The sequence below is a fragment of the Euprymna scolopes genome, chromosome 13 (genome assembly GCF_053919585.1).
Source record: "Euprymna scolopes isolate OS-2025 chromosome 13, ASM5391958v1, whole genome shotgun sequence".
NCBI lineage: Eukaryota > Metazoa > Mollusca > Cephalopoda > Sepiida > Sepiolidae > Euprymna > Euprymna scolopes.
The window spans coordinates 73229565-73244228 of NC_136494.1; the positions used below are offsets into that span (position 1 = coordinate 73229565).

At 31.7% G+C, this 14664-nt stretch overlaps 1 protein-coding gene across 1 annotated transcript in view; it reads left to right on the forward strand.

Moving 5' to 3' along the window:
- The window catches only part of LOC145292071 (intraflagellar transport protein 57 homolog), a 40127-nt gene extending 33451 nt beyond the window's left edge, over positions 1-6676 (forward strand). Inside the window, exons 10-11 of the mRNA XM_080138126.1 lie at positions 1644-1710; positions 6088-6676. Of these exons, the coding sequence (XP_079994252.1) occupies positions 1644-1710; positions 6088-6251 (231 nt within the window). The 3' untranslated portion in view covers positions 6252-6676. The remainder of the gene's footprint in view (positions 1-1643; positions 1711-6087) is intronic.
- Positions 6677-14664: the final 7988 nt, after the last annotated feature.

Consider the following 14664-nt stretch of genomic DNA (forward strand, 5'->3'; position numbering starts at 1 on the left):
AGAAACGATAAGGTAGAAAATTAATTATAAATGAAAATAGTTTTCAAAGATAATTAGCGAAAATTGAGTTTTGCAAAAAAAGAAACTGGAGAGTTCTAATTGTAACAAAAGGGAGATAAATATTTTCTGAAAACTGAAAATCTTTGGCTAATTTAGCAAAACTTAATTTTCGCTAATTGTTTTCAAAAACTGTTATTATTTTTAATTAATTTTCTACTTTATGGTTTTTCTTAATTCTTGGGTATTTTCATTACTGTGACGTGACAATTCAGTAGATTCCACTGGTTCACTTGAAATTCAATATTTGAATTTTGCTACAATAGCAAAAAACCCCCCCAAAAAATAGCTGTACAGCCTAATTTATGCAAATTCATGCAGTACTTTTGTTTTTATAAAATACAATTATTTTGGATTGGTAAACGTTTTCTAGCTGGTATTATTATGATTGTATGTTGAATTATGCCCTTTGGTTATTGACCTTAACATAAGCAGAAAATGGTGGATGATCTATTTTGCCATTAACATGTATTTTTTCCTTGTTAAAAAATACTTAATGAATTGAATAATTTTTAACGTACAGTTTTTTGGGGTTTTTAACCTAACGCATACATAAAATGTTTGTCATTTTGTTTTTCTTTTTATGAGCAACTTTTAATATTGAGGTAGAGTGGATAATCACCAAAACCTTTGCTCAAAACTTCATTGTTCTTTCTTTCTACCAGGTGTTGTAGTGCTGTGAGTGTCGAATCCCTCATCACCAGTGTTGTGGCCTTGCAGGCCAGTAATAATCAAGACAAACACATTGGTATAATTAACAAAAACTGTATTAGCAAAAATATGTTACAGAAATACACATCATGATTCTGGGGCCATAACTGCCATGAATCGCTGCATCAAAGTTTAGATGTAACTGTATTTATAATTTCTGAATAAGTCTATTTAACATTTTCAATCTAAGCTAAGCATAAAACAAAAATTGATATATAGCATAGATGGAAAAGAGTAACTTTTATCCACAATAAGCATTACTGACATACATAACAGTTGCTGTATATTAAAATAAGTATAACTTAATATGATAACCACACAGTGTATGTGGAAGGAAAACAAAATCACCTTGAAAAACAAATATATATATAGCCCTGAAAATGCCTTTAAGAAATACTTTAGTATAACCTGCTAATCCACATGTGTTGCTTTTTATCAAGTGGTACAATCATGTCATTTGCTATCAGTCGTCCATAAGTCTATCCCACATTGATGCTGATGGCCCAAAAGGCAGGCTGCCTAAGACATGGATAATGGTACAAGCAAAATGCCAACAGACAGGAGGAATTGGAAGTCATCTATGAAAGGTTTAAGCATGAGACACTAAGACAAAAAATGAAAATACAATATATATATATATATATATATACACACACACACATACATGTACATAGATGTATATCTAAAAATTTAAAGTCAGAAAAGGAAAATTAATATTACTTTTAAAATGAATAATCCAAGACTATGTAAACAAATATTAATCAATTAATTTGTTCTATTAAGAAATTTCTGTTTAAAATGAAAATGTAACTATTTGTTTTATTAATGTATCTGATCAATTTAGTCTCTACTCTTCTATCTTTTTATTTTTTTAGTTATCAGAAGAGCTGGAGAAAGTGAAGTCGGATATGGAAGAAAAAGGAAGTACAATGACTGATAATGGTTAGTAATTTCTTTAATTAAGAACGAGGTTAAACCAAGAATACCTTTATATGAATGCTTTTAAATGTTCTTGATGTGTATTGACTCAAGATTTTTCAGTCCTTTATCCAAAAGTTTTTAATTAAATCAGATAAGAAATTTACCGTTTTCTAAAGAAATTTTCTAGTCTTGGAATCATTTAAGTTTATTATTCATTCAATTTCACGCCTTTTTAGAAATATTTAATTGGTTTTCCCTTATTAATGTAAGTTGATTTTAATTATGAAAACTGTCTGTAATGTATTATTGTATAATTTTGAAATAAGTATTTTCTTCATCTTCTGCAAAACAAATAGATAGCATTATCTAAATGATTAAATACAAAAGTTGGCCTCATTTTTTACATTATGTGTGAAGTAGAAATGCTCTATTTTAAATTAATTCAATTTCATACAATAACACCTTATCCTTTTTATATACTGCTAATGTGTATATGCTATCTAGGTTGTAACTTGAACTAATGTGTATATTAACCTAAAATTAATGTTTCAAATAAAAATAAAATAATATATTTAACATTAAATCTGGCTTTAGATAATGGTCACTTATTTTCCAAAGAATTTGGTTAAAAGCAAAAAAGTTGTTTTTGTTCATTTCATTGCTTGTTTATTAGATGATAACTGTATCCAGCCGTAGTTTTATTGGTTGATGTGATTGTTAGATTTTACATCATCACAAAACTTGTTTCTTAAAGAGAAATCAACCCTGAAACTTATTGGTCTTTCATTCCCTTCAAATCTTTCTTAAAATTCATATATTAGGTTGATTGCTCTTTCTTTAAATTCGGTTCGCTTTATAGCTCTAAACACTTCCTCAATCTGTGATTATTTTCTATCTCTACAAATTTACTATTAAACCACGTATTGAGTACTGTTGTCATATTTGGTCTGGTGACTCTGTCTCGTTTGAGGGTTCTTAATCAGGTGCAGAAACGTGTCTGTAATTTGTTTACCACTCTTCACCATCCTTTCTTCATCTTTGCAACTTTACTCTTACAGATGTGATGTTGCTAGTTTCTGTTTTTTTTTGTTTTGTTTTTTTTATAAGTACTTTTATGGCATGTGTTCTTCAGAATTGTCTAGTCTATTCCCTGCTTCCTTTGTTCCAACTCATTTGACTCGTTGGTCTAGTGATCTTCACCAATTCACTATTTTGATACCTCGTTGTAATACAGTTTCCTATTCCAATAGCTTCTTTTCAAGAACTGCAGACTTGTGGAGCTCTCTACCTGCTTACTGTTTCCTTCTACCTATAGCTTTTGTTTTTCAATGCAAACATCAACAGACATTTCCTGTCTTTATGATAATCATATTTTATTCTTATTAGCTTCTTACATCAAATGGCCACACATCTTGTTTGGAATGATCTCCATAAAAAAAAAAAGTCATATTAAAATTTGACATATACTCCTATGTGGATATTTTGTAGGAGTATATTTCTGCAAATAGGCTGTAAACAATAGATTTTAGCTTTCTTTCCTTATATCACCAAGGAACTTTGTCATAATAAATGTGACACACTTGGCAATGGAATCCTGAACGAGTGGTTATTGTATGCAACCTTGCACAGGATAACTATATGTAGTGCTGCTATGGTTTGAGATGTGGTGTATGTCAATGAGAAAGCTGGCTCAATCCAACCAGGTTGAATTCCACTACAAAATTCATTCTATTCATTATTTTCAATCGTTTTTTTTTTTTTTTTTAGAGACAGCAAACTTTAAATTGACAACTATGCTTTATTTGCAGATTTGTCAATTATTAGTTATTTTGCGTTCAGGTTCGTTTGGTAATTCATCAAGCAGCAGTTGCAAATTGCACAAATTTATTTTATTGAATGAATGATTTTACAAAATTTACCTGTCAACTGATTTAACCCCATTAGGTTATTTTCTTTGGGGGTATGTAAAGTTCTATGTATACGCTTATAGACCAGATATAATAGACCACTTGGAAGACAAAATTTGATATGTTATTTGAAAAATACAGTATAATTTGATGCATAGAGTTGTGAAAATTGAACTATCTAGATTATGTCATATATGTGCAAACTGCTGGGGGGTGGGGGTCGGGGGTCGTATGCCCGAAATTGTATTTAAATTATTAATGCCAAAAATTTAATGTTTGGATTAAACCACATATTTGTATAATAAAAATATTTTTCTGTGATTTACTTTAAAGTTCGTTGCATCTACAAAAACACACTATACTTATTTCCTTTCAAGGCTGATAGACACAAGATTAGGTGTAGATTTGATGAAAACGTTTGTGTGGAACAAACTGGATTTGAACTTGGCACACCTAGGTTTTTAGTCTGCGCATTTAGCGTCATTCAACTGGCAATCTATCCATTTAATTAAGCCTTATCTTTGAACGTCTTTTATTTTTAATAATTGATTACTCAATAGTAATATAAAACAGGAAAATTTTATTTAGTCGATAGATGAGATTCTTAATCAGTACTACCACTTACTATCAGAATGGACTTGGTGATAAATAGTGGGTGATTCCACATTTTCCAAAATGTTCTAAAAGAAAGTTAAACACAAAAGTCTGGGACAATATTATGTCAGGCTACAAATTTATAGTAAACACTGTGGTTTCTACCCTAAATTTCTCAGGTTCGCTTTCAAATAAAATAAAAAATTAACTGATAAAAATAATCCGTTTCCTTCATCATCATTAATATTGTCACTCTGCTCACCACCTAATTTATTCTGTCCTCGACAATTTTCATTTGTTCTATAGACACCCTATGTAAAAAATCATTGCATTTGCATTGCTTATTTGACACTCATTTTATTTTGAGATTCAAGATTCTGATCAGCCAGATGCAATGATCTGTCGCTATGTGAATTCTTGTAGATGCTGACGAACAAAGTTTTCTATGCATACTTTATTTGCCACATTTCTAAATTGAGATTTCAACATCGAATGCAGTTTTATGACATACCCAAGATATATTCGATTTACCACATCAATGAGGCTCCTGACAGCCACTATCACTCAGAATGGACCTGAGAACAATGTTACCAAGAAGTAACTCCAAACTTTCTCAACTCCTAAATCTGTGATTTTTTTTTTTTTTTTTTACGAGTTACCACTTATCAGGGCCAAAAGCCACTCTAGGATAAGGTGGACTAAATTTACTGTGCTAGATTTCTCTTACCTACCGGTATCTTATATTCTATTCACCCATGCATGGAGTATTGTTCTCACAGCTGGGCTAGTGCACCATCACTCTTGGACAGGTTGCAAAAAAAAAATCTCCGATTTAATCAGCTCAAAACTGTATACCAAACTCAGTCCTTGTTCTATCACTGTAATGTTGCAGCCCTTGTTTTACAAGTACTTCTCCAGGGAATGTGCTCCAATGAATCTACTGCACTTGTACCCATTCAACGTAAATACCCCTGACCAACCCGACTAGCAGCAAAATTCCATCCCTTCACCAGAGAAAGTTCCCAAATGTGGGCAAACTTTCTATTCTAATATTTTAAGTTATGATTTATTATTTTTTTACTAGAATATCTTGTCCTTTTCTTTTCCAATAATAAATCATAACTTAAAATATTGCAGCATTCAAAGTTTTCTATGCATACTTGATTTGCCACATTTCTAAATTGAGATTTCAACACCGAATGCAGTTTTATGACATACCCAAGATATATTCGATTTACCACATCAATAAGGCATTAAGAATTTTTTTTTTTTAAATTCAATTTAACATTATATAATCAATTCTTAATGCTGTAATAAAATTTATATTTTTTACTAGAATATCTTGTCCTTTTCTTTTGCATGCTTTAGCTTAACCATATTACTTTCATGCTTGCATTTTTCTATTGTAATCAATGATTTTTCGAGGCTTCCGGTAAATTCACTTGTTCTTTGTTTAATTTCAGCCTTATTTTTTTTGCCTCATAAACATAATATACACATATGTAATAATATACGCCAATCGTCTGCTTTCATTCTCTCTGCTTCACTTGTTACTTCTCTTTTTGTGAGAGCAGTGAATTAGTAGCAACACTAGTTGCTGAAGCCAGTCATAAAAATCGTCACTCGCCTCCTTACTATTTTTACGATTTTGAACACCAGTAAATTCATAACTTTTGTTTTACTGAACGAAAATGGAAATTTTTTTTTTCACAATATAGCTGATCTATAAACTGTAATAATTGTTTGAAATTTTGTTGAAAAATTAGTGAGCGGTGAAGCTTTAAAGCAATTCTAAAACTGTCACTTAACCATATCATTCAAACACTACCGTGTTTGAATGATATATATTTAATTTCCATTTATTTATTTATGTATTCTTTTTTTTTTTTTTTTTCAGCACCTCTTGTAAAAATCAAGCAGGCTTTGCAACAGTTGAAGAAAGAAACAGCCCAGATGGATGTAAGGATAGGAGTGGTTGAGCATATCTTGTTACAGGCTCAGTTAAAAGACAAGAACATTCAGAATAAGCAGGCACACACTGTGGAAAGTCATGAATACTAAATGGTTTTATTGATGGGGGAGGGGAGGTCACGGTCTTCATCCCACCCCTTCCACTCCAACTCTTTTCGTTCCTGGACTTACTGACTGCCCAATTATTCATCCAACTTCTAATAACAATGATGCATAATAGTTTTTAAAAAATTCTGCAAGGAATGCATTAAAGAACAAACTTGTATATGGTAGCCTCTTTCCCCTCCCCCATATACACACACACATTTAAAAATGTTGTTAATGTTTTTTGGTAATCATCTAGTTAGGTAATCATTGATATTACCAGCATTTTAAAAGAAATATAGTTGAGAAATCAGTTAAAAACAATTGACTTTGATTAATCTACTCATTTGATACCTATTTGCTTTTGAAAAAGAATATTGAATATAAATTACAAACCTTTAAAGTTAACATAAATACCGATTCTGAACAAAGTAGCCGTGTTTGTTTTGCCACTTTTTTTTTTTACAAAGGGGTCAACACATAGAGTGGGGGGATTTTTTGATAATGATTTTGGCTAGACAAGTGTTTTTTGTGAAAGATTGGCGAGGAGGAACCATAGATTGGAGCTCAGTCAAAAACTTGCCATGAAAATAGTGATAGCGCAAGGACAGGCTTGCAAGTCTCTTCTGTGGGAAAGATGCTTCAGAGAAGAGAAAAGGGTATTACAAAGTCTGTTTTGAACTCTGTCAAGACAGGATAGGGTATTTTAACCAGCTTCTGTTTACGTTAAATAAGATGAATACTTTGCTCAGAATTGGTATATATACTAACTTAAAAGGCTTATAACTTCTATTAATTAGTATGTAGGTATTTAATAAGGCTGTATGCAATGCAGAAAAAATTGAACAGTGAAAGAGATGATGAACAAAGGATGGGAATGAACAAAAACAAACAATTGTAGACAATGCATACAGTAATTTTTTTTCTTCCAGTAAATCTTTCAGTAAAAGTTTCAGATGGTGGAACATATTTTGATATTTTAGAAGAAAGTTTCCCTTTCGCAAAAAACAAATCTTCTTTGTTTACAGCAAATGTTTGTTTTTTGAGAAAGGGAAATTTTCTCCTGAAATGTTAAAATATTTTCCACCATCTCTGTCTCTACAAACAGTACTTGAAAGATTTACTGAAAAATAGATAGGTTGTTTTTTGACAAAACATATTGCAGATATCTTAAATTGTTTCTTTTTTGTTTGATTATCATTTCATTTTTTTCTACATTATATACAACCTTATTAAATAACTATATACTCATTAATCAGAAATCAGCAAACTACCATAACTTAAAATATTTTTAATGCAATTACATTAGAAATGAGTAGGAAAAGCAAAATAATTTTTTACTACCAACTGTATTTCTTTAAAAAATAATTTATATTGCTAATTATAATGATTGCCTAAAAATTATTATTAATTAAGCACCAAATTTTCAGATTATAAAAAAAAAATTGCTCTTAAAAAAATTGTTCCGTTTATAGCAAAGAGAAATTCAGTTTTATTCATTATTGCCAAGAACATAGTACAACAATAATAAATAACAATTGGTAGGTAGAATCAAATATCGATTAGTCAGATGCAATGTTATTTAGGTGTAAATTGCTTTTATGTATCAAATAATACATATTTTTGATAAAAGCAAAGGAATGCTTAAAATATTACAATTTAAATTATAACTAGTGAGGGGTACCCGGCGTTGCCCGGGTGTTTTTCGGGGTATGTGAAAAAACCCGAAAATGTGAAAAAAAACAGGTGCCCGTGAAAAAAAAACAAAGCCTTCATGACGCGCAGTTGGAAAATAGTAAAGTGTTAAAAAAAAACAGGTGCGCGTTTTTGATTGACGTGACGGCGATAGGTATTCAGCAGTAAGCATTTTGTGCGGGACAGTTTTGAATGAGGTGAATAAATCGGTTTGTTTGTTTTTAAAAACCCGCTCCCTGTTTATTAGGAGGAGCGAAATGACAAAGTCGACATTGAACAAACGTTACTTAGCTCTCTTGAGACAACTGGCTTTCGGCCTGTGATTAGAATCGAGTTTCGCTTTTTTTTATACCGAAAACCGAATGTAACGCGTGCTGATGCGGGAAATGTGGAATAATTAACGTTTGAAAACCAATAAAATTAAATAGACAGGCGAGCTCCGTGGGTAACTCTGAGATATTACAATTTATAGATGATATAAAAAGTTTTAAGAAGTTGTGAACCAAGCAAGCGCTTCTCTGAAAGAAGCCTTTTATGGACATCGAGGAAAAGCGTACATACATACATACATACATACATTTTCGCTTTTATATATATAGATAACATCTAGTTTTACATGTTTCTGTTTTCCATTAGTCTATTTTTTTATTTATTACATGTGATGAAATTATTTTTAGCCAAGAAAAACAATTTAAATTACAACAAAAGCACACTTGGATATATCTCTACTATGATATAAAAGTCACTTTGTTTGTGTGTGTGTAAGTTCCTTTTTTATTAGTTCCAAAACGGCTCAGTCTATCTTTTGCAAATTTCACACAAAGCTAATTTATATGTCTGGCGGTGTTCTTAGATATGGTTTGTACAGAAATTCATCTGATAAGTATAAAAAGAATCTGATCTTAAAAATAGCTCTTCTCTCTTATAGATAAAAAAAAGAATAATTTTCACAGGGGAATATCCTATGTTACACCGACTAAGGGAGATAATAAAATTTCATCTAATCATTTCTTCTTACAAAAAACAGATTTATTATAATCTGGAGATATAGCTTAGTGGTAGAGCGTTCGACTACAAATTGAATGATCTCCTGTTCAAGCACTGGTGTACCTCACCATTTTATTTTAATTTTTTCTTATTAATGAATTTAAAATTGCTGCAAATCATTTTTTGTTTGCATGTTTTAAAACTAAAGATAAATCAGAAGTGACTTTTCCAGGGCATTCATTGTCAAGCCTAAATATAAGCTGACATGATATTGTAAATAAACACAAATGGAATTTGCTGAATGACATGATCATTATTATTTTTAAAAAATTTTTGTGAATTATCCACCAGGCAAATTATTCCTTGTAATATATAATAATCAATATAGGATTGATTCTATAATATTACATATACAATCTGCATAAATTAAAATATCATGTTTAAGTATATTGTATGACTGGGGAATACCGGGCTGCCAGTTAGTGTGTGTGTAAAAAAAAAAAAAATATATATATATATATATATATAGTTTTTGTATTGTCAATATTTTTCCTCTTGTATCCAAGCTCCACCTTACATGTTGAGCTTTTTATTATCTCAATAAGTCTCCATTTAAAGAATCCTTTAATACTTCTTTGATTTCCTCATTCATATATATATATATATATATACACGCACACGAGCGCGCAGTGTAACCCGGATATAAGAGCGTTAATTGCGCATGAGGCAGTCTCTTATATCCGGGTTTTGTTTAGGTAAGTATGGGAACACTTCAACAGACAAAAATACATTTTCAATCCGTTTTCACAAATAATTCAGTCAAAAATTACTTTTTCTTAAAAAAGTCAGTCGTCTTTGATTGTGCAGAAATCTTTTTGGTAACATCATGAACACTTTCATATTTTCCGTGCACTATCAAGATTGCTGCTTTTTCCTTCAAAGTAGGCTGTCAGAGTTTCAAGCGCATTTAATGCAGCCAGAGAATTTGGCACTGATTTGTCACTTTCAGAAACTTCAGAACTTAGGCTTTCAGCATCATCATCTCCGTCAAAATCTTGATTATCCGATTTTACACCATGTGTGATGTCCATGTTAATCAGTTCTCCATAATATTTTGTACTACCATCAAAACTGATGAATTCATCAAAATCTGCTTGATCCATGCCTGATGTTTGAGAAATTTGATCATTTTCATTGAGTATTTCTTCCACGTCAGCCTGTGGTTCAATGACAAAACTGGCCTTTTTAAAACAATTTTGACTTGCTGATGATTTGACCATGAAAAGTGCTTGTTTCATCGTGTGCATCACCAACATCACTAATCACAATATCGCAAGCAAATGGTTTTCAGTGGCAAAATTAACAAACTTCTGACTCAACAAAACAGTGGCTAAAGTGACAGTGCTGTCCAGATAAATGCAATGACAAGCAAAGTTAGCAAAAAAGCATGCAGTGCTACCCTTAGACACACAAAGCAAAATCATAAGGTAGAGGGTGTCTCCTACAGACACAGACTGGACACGCAGTGTCTCTAGATTGGTCAAGATTAAGTCATTGAACTTCACTCTCTCTCTAACTGACCTCTGTTCGACTGATTTACGACATCACACTGTCACTGAAAACGAACTCTCATATCAGGGAGGACTGGACCAAAAAATACCTCTTATATCCGGGTTTCTCTTATACCAGGGTCTCTTATATCCGAATTATACTATGAGAGAGAAAGACAATATTAAGCTATAGGGTGGGACAATAAATTTGTCGCCATAAAGAAAAGAACATTACAGCTTTATTTTAAAACTTTTATTGAAAAAAATCAATTCAGGTAACTTAATTATGTAGTAGAGCGGACACCTGATTGCACCAAAAAATCACCACACACTTTTGCACATCCAAGTACACTTTGGAATTGACTTCCAAATCGACTTCGAAGATGTGAGGTGGCATGATGTGGCCCTCACTTGAAACCACACCAAAGACCATAACCTTGACCGGAAACTTTGTTGAGCTGTGCCTTCAAGTGTTGAATCATCAAGATTTGCATTTTGAGGGTGCTGGCAATGGTCCTGTTGTCATAACTTGGATTGGTAGAGAGCATGAGTTGTATAGCGGCACATCTCTGATCTTTCTCGTTGAACATTGCATTACTTTCAGACATGATAGAATGCTCCTATAGCTCTTGGGGGTTGTATATAACTGGCCAACTAGTAGATCATCTGCAACAAAAAAAATAAAATTAAAAAAAAACAGTTTTCATTAAACGAAAATGGAATCATGTTGCCTTTTCTAAGACGACAATTTTATCGTTCCACCCTGTATATTCTAGTGACAAAGTTTCTAATGATTTTACTGTTCATTTTCTTTTTCCAATTTAAAACTACAGTACATTTCTGTAGATAGTTCCACTCATAGACGACAAACTGAAATTAGTGTATCAATTCCGGTTCTTTTGATTATGGGCTCTTCAGTAAATCAATGTTTTGCATCAGAAAAATACATTGTAAGACAAAAAAACAAAAACACATGCAAAACGACCTACAATGATTACATTTTCTCTCTATTCATATATGCTCTGTTTTTATATGTTAGCAACCATCAAGCTTTTTACCTTGGATAAGGTGTTCTCTGAAAAAAAAAAAAGTATATACACAAGTATGATATTTTCCCCATATTGGTAAAGAAATGGTTCAGTTTGTTGATATGTTTGGCATATACTGTCCAAGTCACTCAGGCGTACATGACAATAGTAAGAATCACAGTTCTGTATACCTGAAGTCTGATCTCCAGCCAAATTCCTCCATGCTCTCACACAAAAGTATTGATAGTTTTGGCTATCTTCAGTCAACTTCATCATCTATGCATACTACTCCTGACAGGGTACTACTTAAGTAAATGAACTTGTCCATGGCTTTTAGATTGGTTCCATAAATTGAGATCTGTGGTTATGTTAAACGGACATTTTTTATAGTTAATCTTTTTCTCAAGCCGCAAAGTACACTTAATAATACAAGACATTTTTTGTATTTATTTAATACTTATATTGTTTATATATATAGACGACCGAAGATGCTAAAATAAGACAATAATAATAAGATTGGCAATTAAATCGTACCCTATGAATTTAGGAAGGAAAAACTTATCATCTACAAACTCACTCCACAACATCAGGATGAATTATACTTAAGACACCTCCAAAATCATAAACAACCGTTTTGGCTGGGCACTTTTCTTTTTATTTATTTATTTATTTTTTTTTAACTTCTGGGTGAATTATAAAAAACACGCTTAATATTGCAGATTTTTTTTACAAAATGTCTTGTTTGTAAAATTTTTAAAGATTTCTAAAATAAAATTTTAATTAAAAAAAAATGCATAAACAAACCAAATTTAAAAATAAAACATTCAAATAAGCAAGCTTAATAAAAATAAGATTTAAAAAAAATGTTTATTTATAAAACCAACATGACAAAAATATTTAAATATTGAGTTGTATTAAAAAGGAACACATAACTTTTTCTAAATAAGCCTTGATCTTTTGGGGAGGAACAAAGTGTAGTATTTGTTCTGATACAACATTTCATTTTTCCTTCATCACATTCACTTTTTTTTGGGAAGCTGGATTTTCCCTACATTGAAAACGACCTTGTGTTAAACTCTGCCATTATGGAAAGGTAAGTAAATAAGGACACCTGCAATGTGTTATGTAGTGAATGAATGACAAAAGTCTACATTCCAATGTTCAGGATGTTGACCATCTTGTAATTTATTCCTTTAATTCAGTTGACATGGTCAACATCATGAACTTTGGAATATAGACTGTTGTCATTCATTCACTATATAGCTCTGTAATTACACTGAGCTTCTTAATTAAAGATTGGTATATATCATAAGGAAATAAAGTATATATATATATGTTATTTGTTTTTGCGATATGTCTTGAATGAATTCAATTATTTACAAAAATACATATTTACATAAATGCGAGTTGGGAATAATTTTTGCTTTAACCAATTTGGTACTCCCACATGAGGAGCGGTATATATATTATTTTTAAAATATAATTATCCACTGACACGTGTTTCGTCGTCTACGACTCATCAGAGTGGCTGAATCTAGCAAGATTCGAAATCGGGACCCCATGGCAATAAGCCTAACTCCTTACCCCTCGTCCACCTCGCTGACTGTTCGGATATATTGTGATTTACGTATATGTTATTATATGTTATTTGTTTTTTAGATACGTCTTGAATGAATTCAATTATTTAGGAAAGTGCATTTTTACCTAAATGCGAGTTGGGAATAATTTTATTTAGGTAAAAATGCACTTTCCTAAATAATTGAATTCATTCAAGACGTATCGCAAAAACAAATAACATATAATAACATATACGTAAATTGCGATATATCCGAACAGTCAGCGAGGTGGACGAGGGGTAAGGGTTTAGGCTTCATACCGTTGGGTGCCGATTTCGAATCTCGCTAGATTCAGCCACTTTGATGAGTCGGAGATGACGAAACGTGTGTCAGTGGATAATTATATTTTAAAAATAATATATATTTGTTTCGTTTATTATAAAGTTTTGTAAATAAAACGTATTTTTTTTAAATTTTATGTTTGTAAATACATATTTAATATAATCCCTCACTCATTTTATTTTTTTAGAAATCTCCAATTACTCATTTGACTTTGTTGTATGAAATATTTTTATTACAATCTGTTTATCCCCCACACTTTCCTCCAAATGGCCGAGATCTAAGTGTAGTATCTGTTCTGATGCTGCATTTAAGTTAATTTGTCCTTAGTATAGAATGGTTTCTCTTAGATTGACTAAGAGAATTTTTATTTTTACCTACTGCCAGAGTGCCCCTTTTGGGGAACTAGTTTTTCCCCCACATTAAAAACGACTTTGTGTCACATATTACTCTTATGGGGAAACAATTAAATACCAACAGAAAGTGACGTAACCTATGCTCCTCCAATTGTTACTCAAGATTGCAGGTGCTAGTCATACGAAAATGAACTCATCTATGAAAATGATCATCACATTATGTAACGACCATCCCCGTAGATATCCGGTGTTGGTCAGAAATAAGTGTTATGAGTTACTTTAATTTTTGTTTCAGTTATTCCTCATTCTTGCCCCACTTTTTTTTTCTTTTCTTTTTTTTTTTTGGAGAAGGAGGCTCCTGTCTGATTGATTTCTACATTATTATTTATTTATTATTTATTTTACTCTTTTCACCCCAAAACAAGGCACATTGCGAATTACACGTGAGGAACTACTAATTACAATCATGTCTACAAGGGACAATGTGGAGAGTTGAGTCACAAGATGTCTGTTTATGTTACATTTCAACTCCTTTCCCACATCTAGGGACCTCAAAAGTGAAGGGGTGGGATTTTTCTGCTTGTCTGATTAGTCAGAACTATGTACGTCAAGGATAAATAAGTGCTATGAGTTCATCAGAGTATATTCCATTAAAGTACTTGTAAAACAAGCACAGCGATGTTACATGTTGTGATGGGACAGGGGTTGGAGCTTGGACGATAGTGCAGGATCTATTAAATTTGAGACTCTTTTTGAACCATGTCTAAGATTGGTGGTAGATGCACCAGCCCTGATGTGGCAGCAATGCTCCATGCCTAGGTGAATAATGTTTCTTTTTTTTTTTTTTTTTTTTTTTTTTTTTTTTTTAGAGCTATGATACTTTCAGGTGTTAATAATTTTCTAGCATG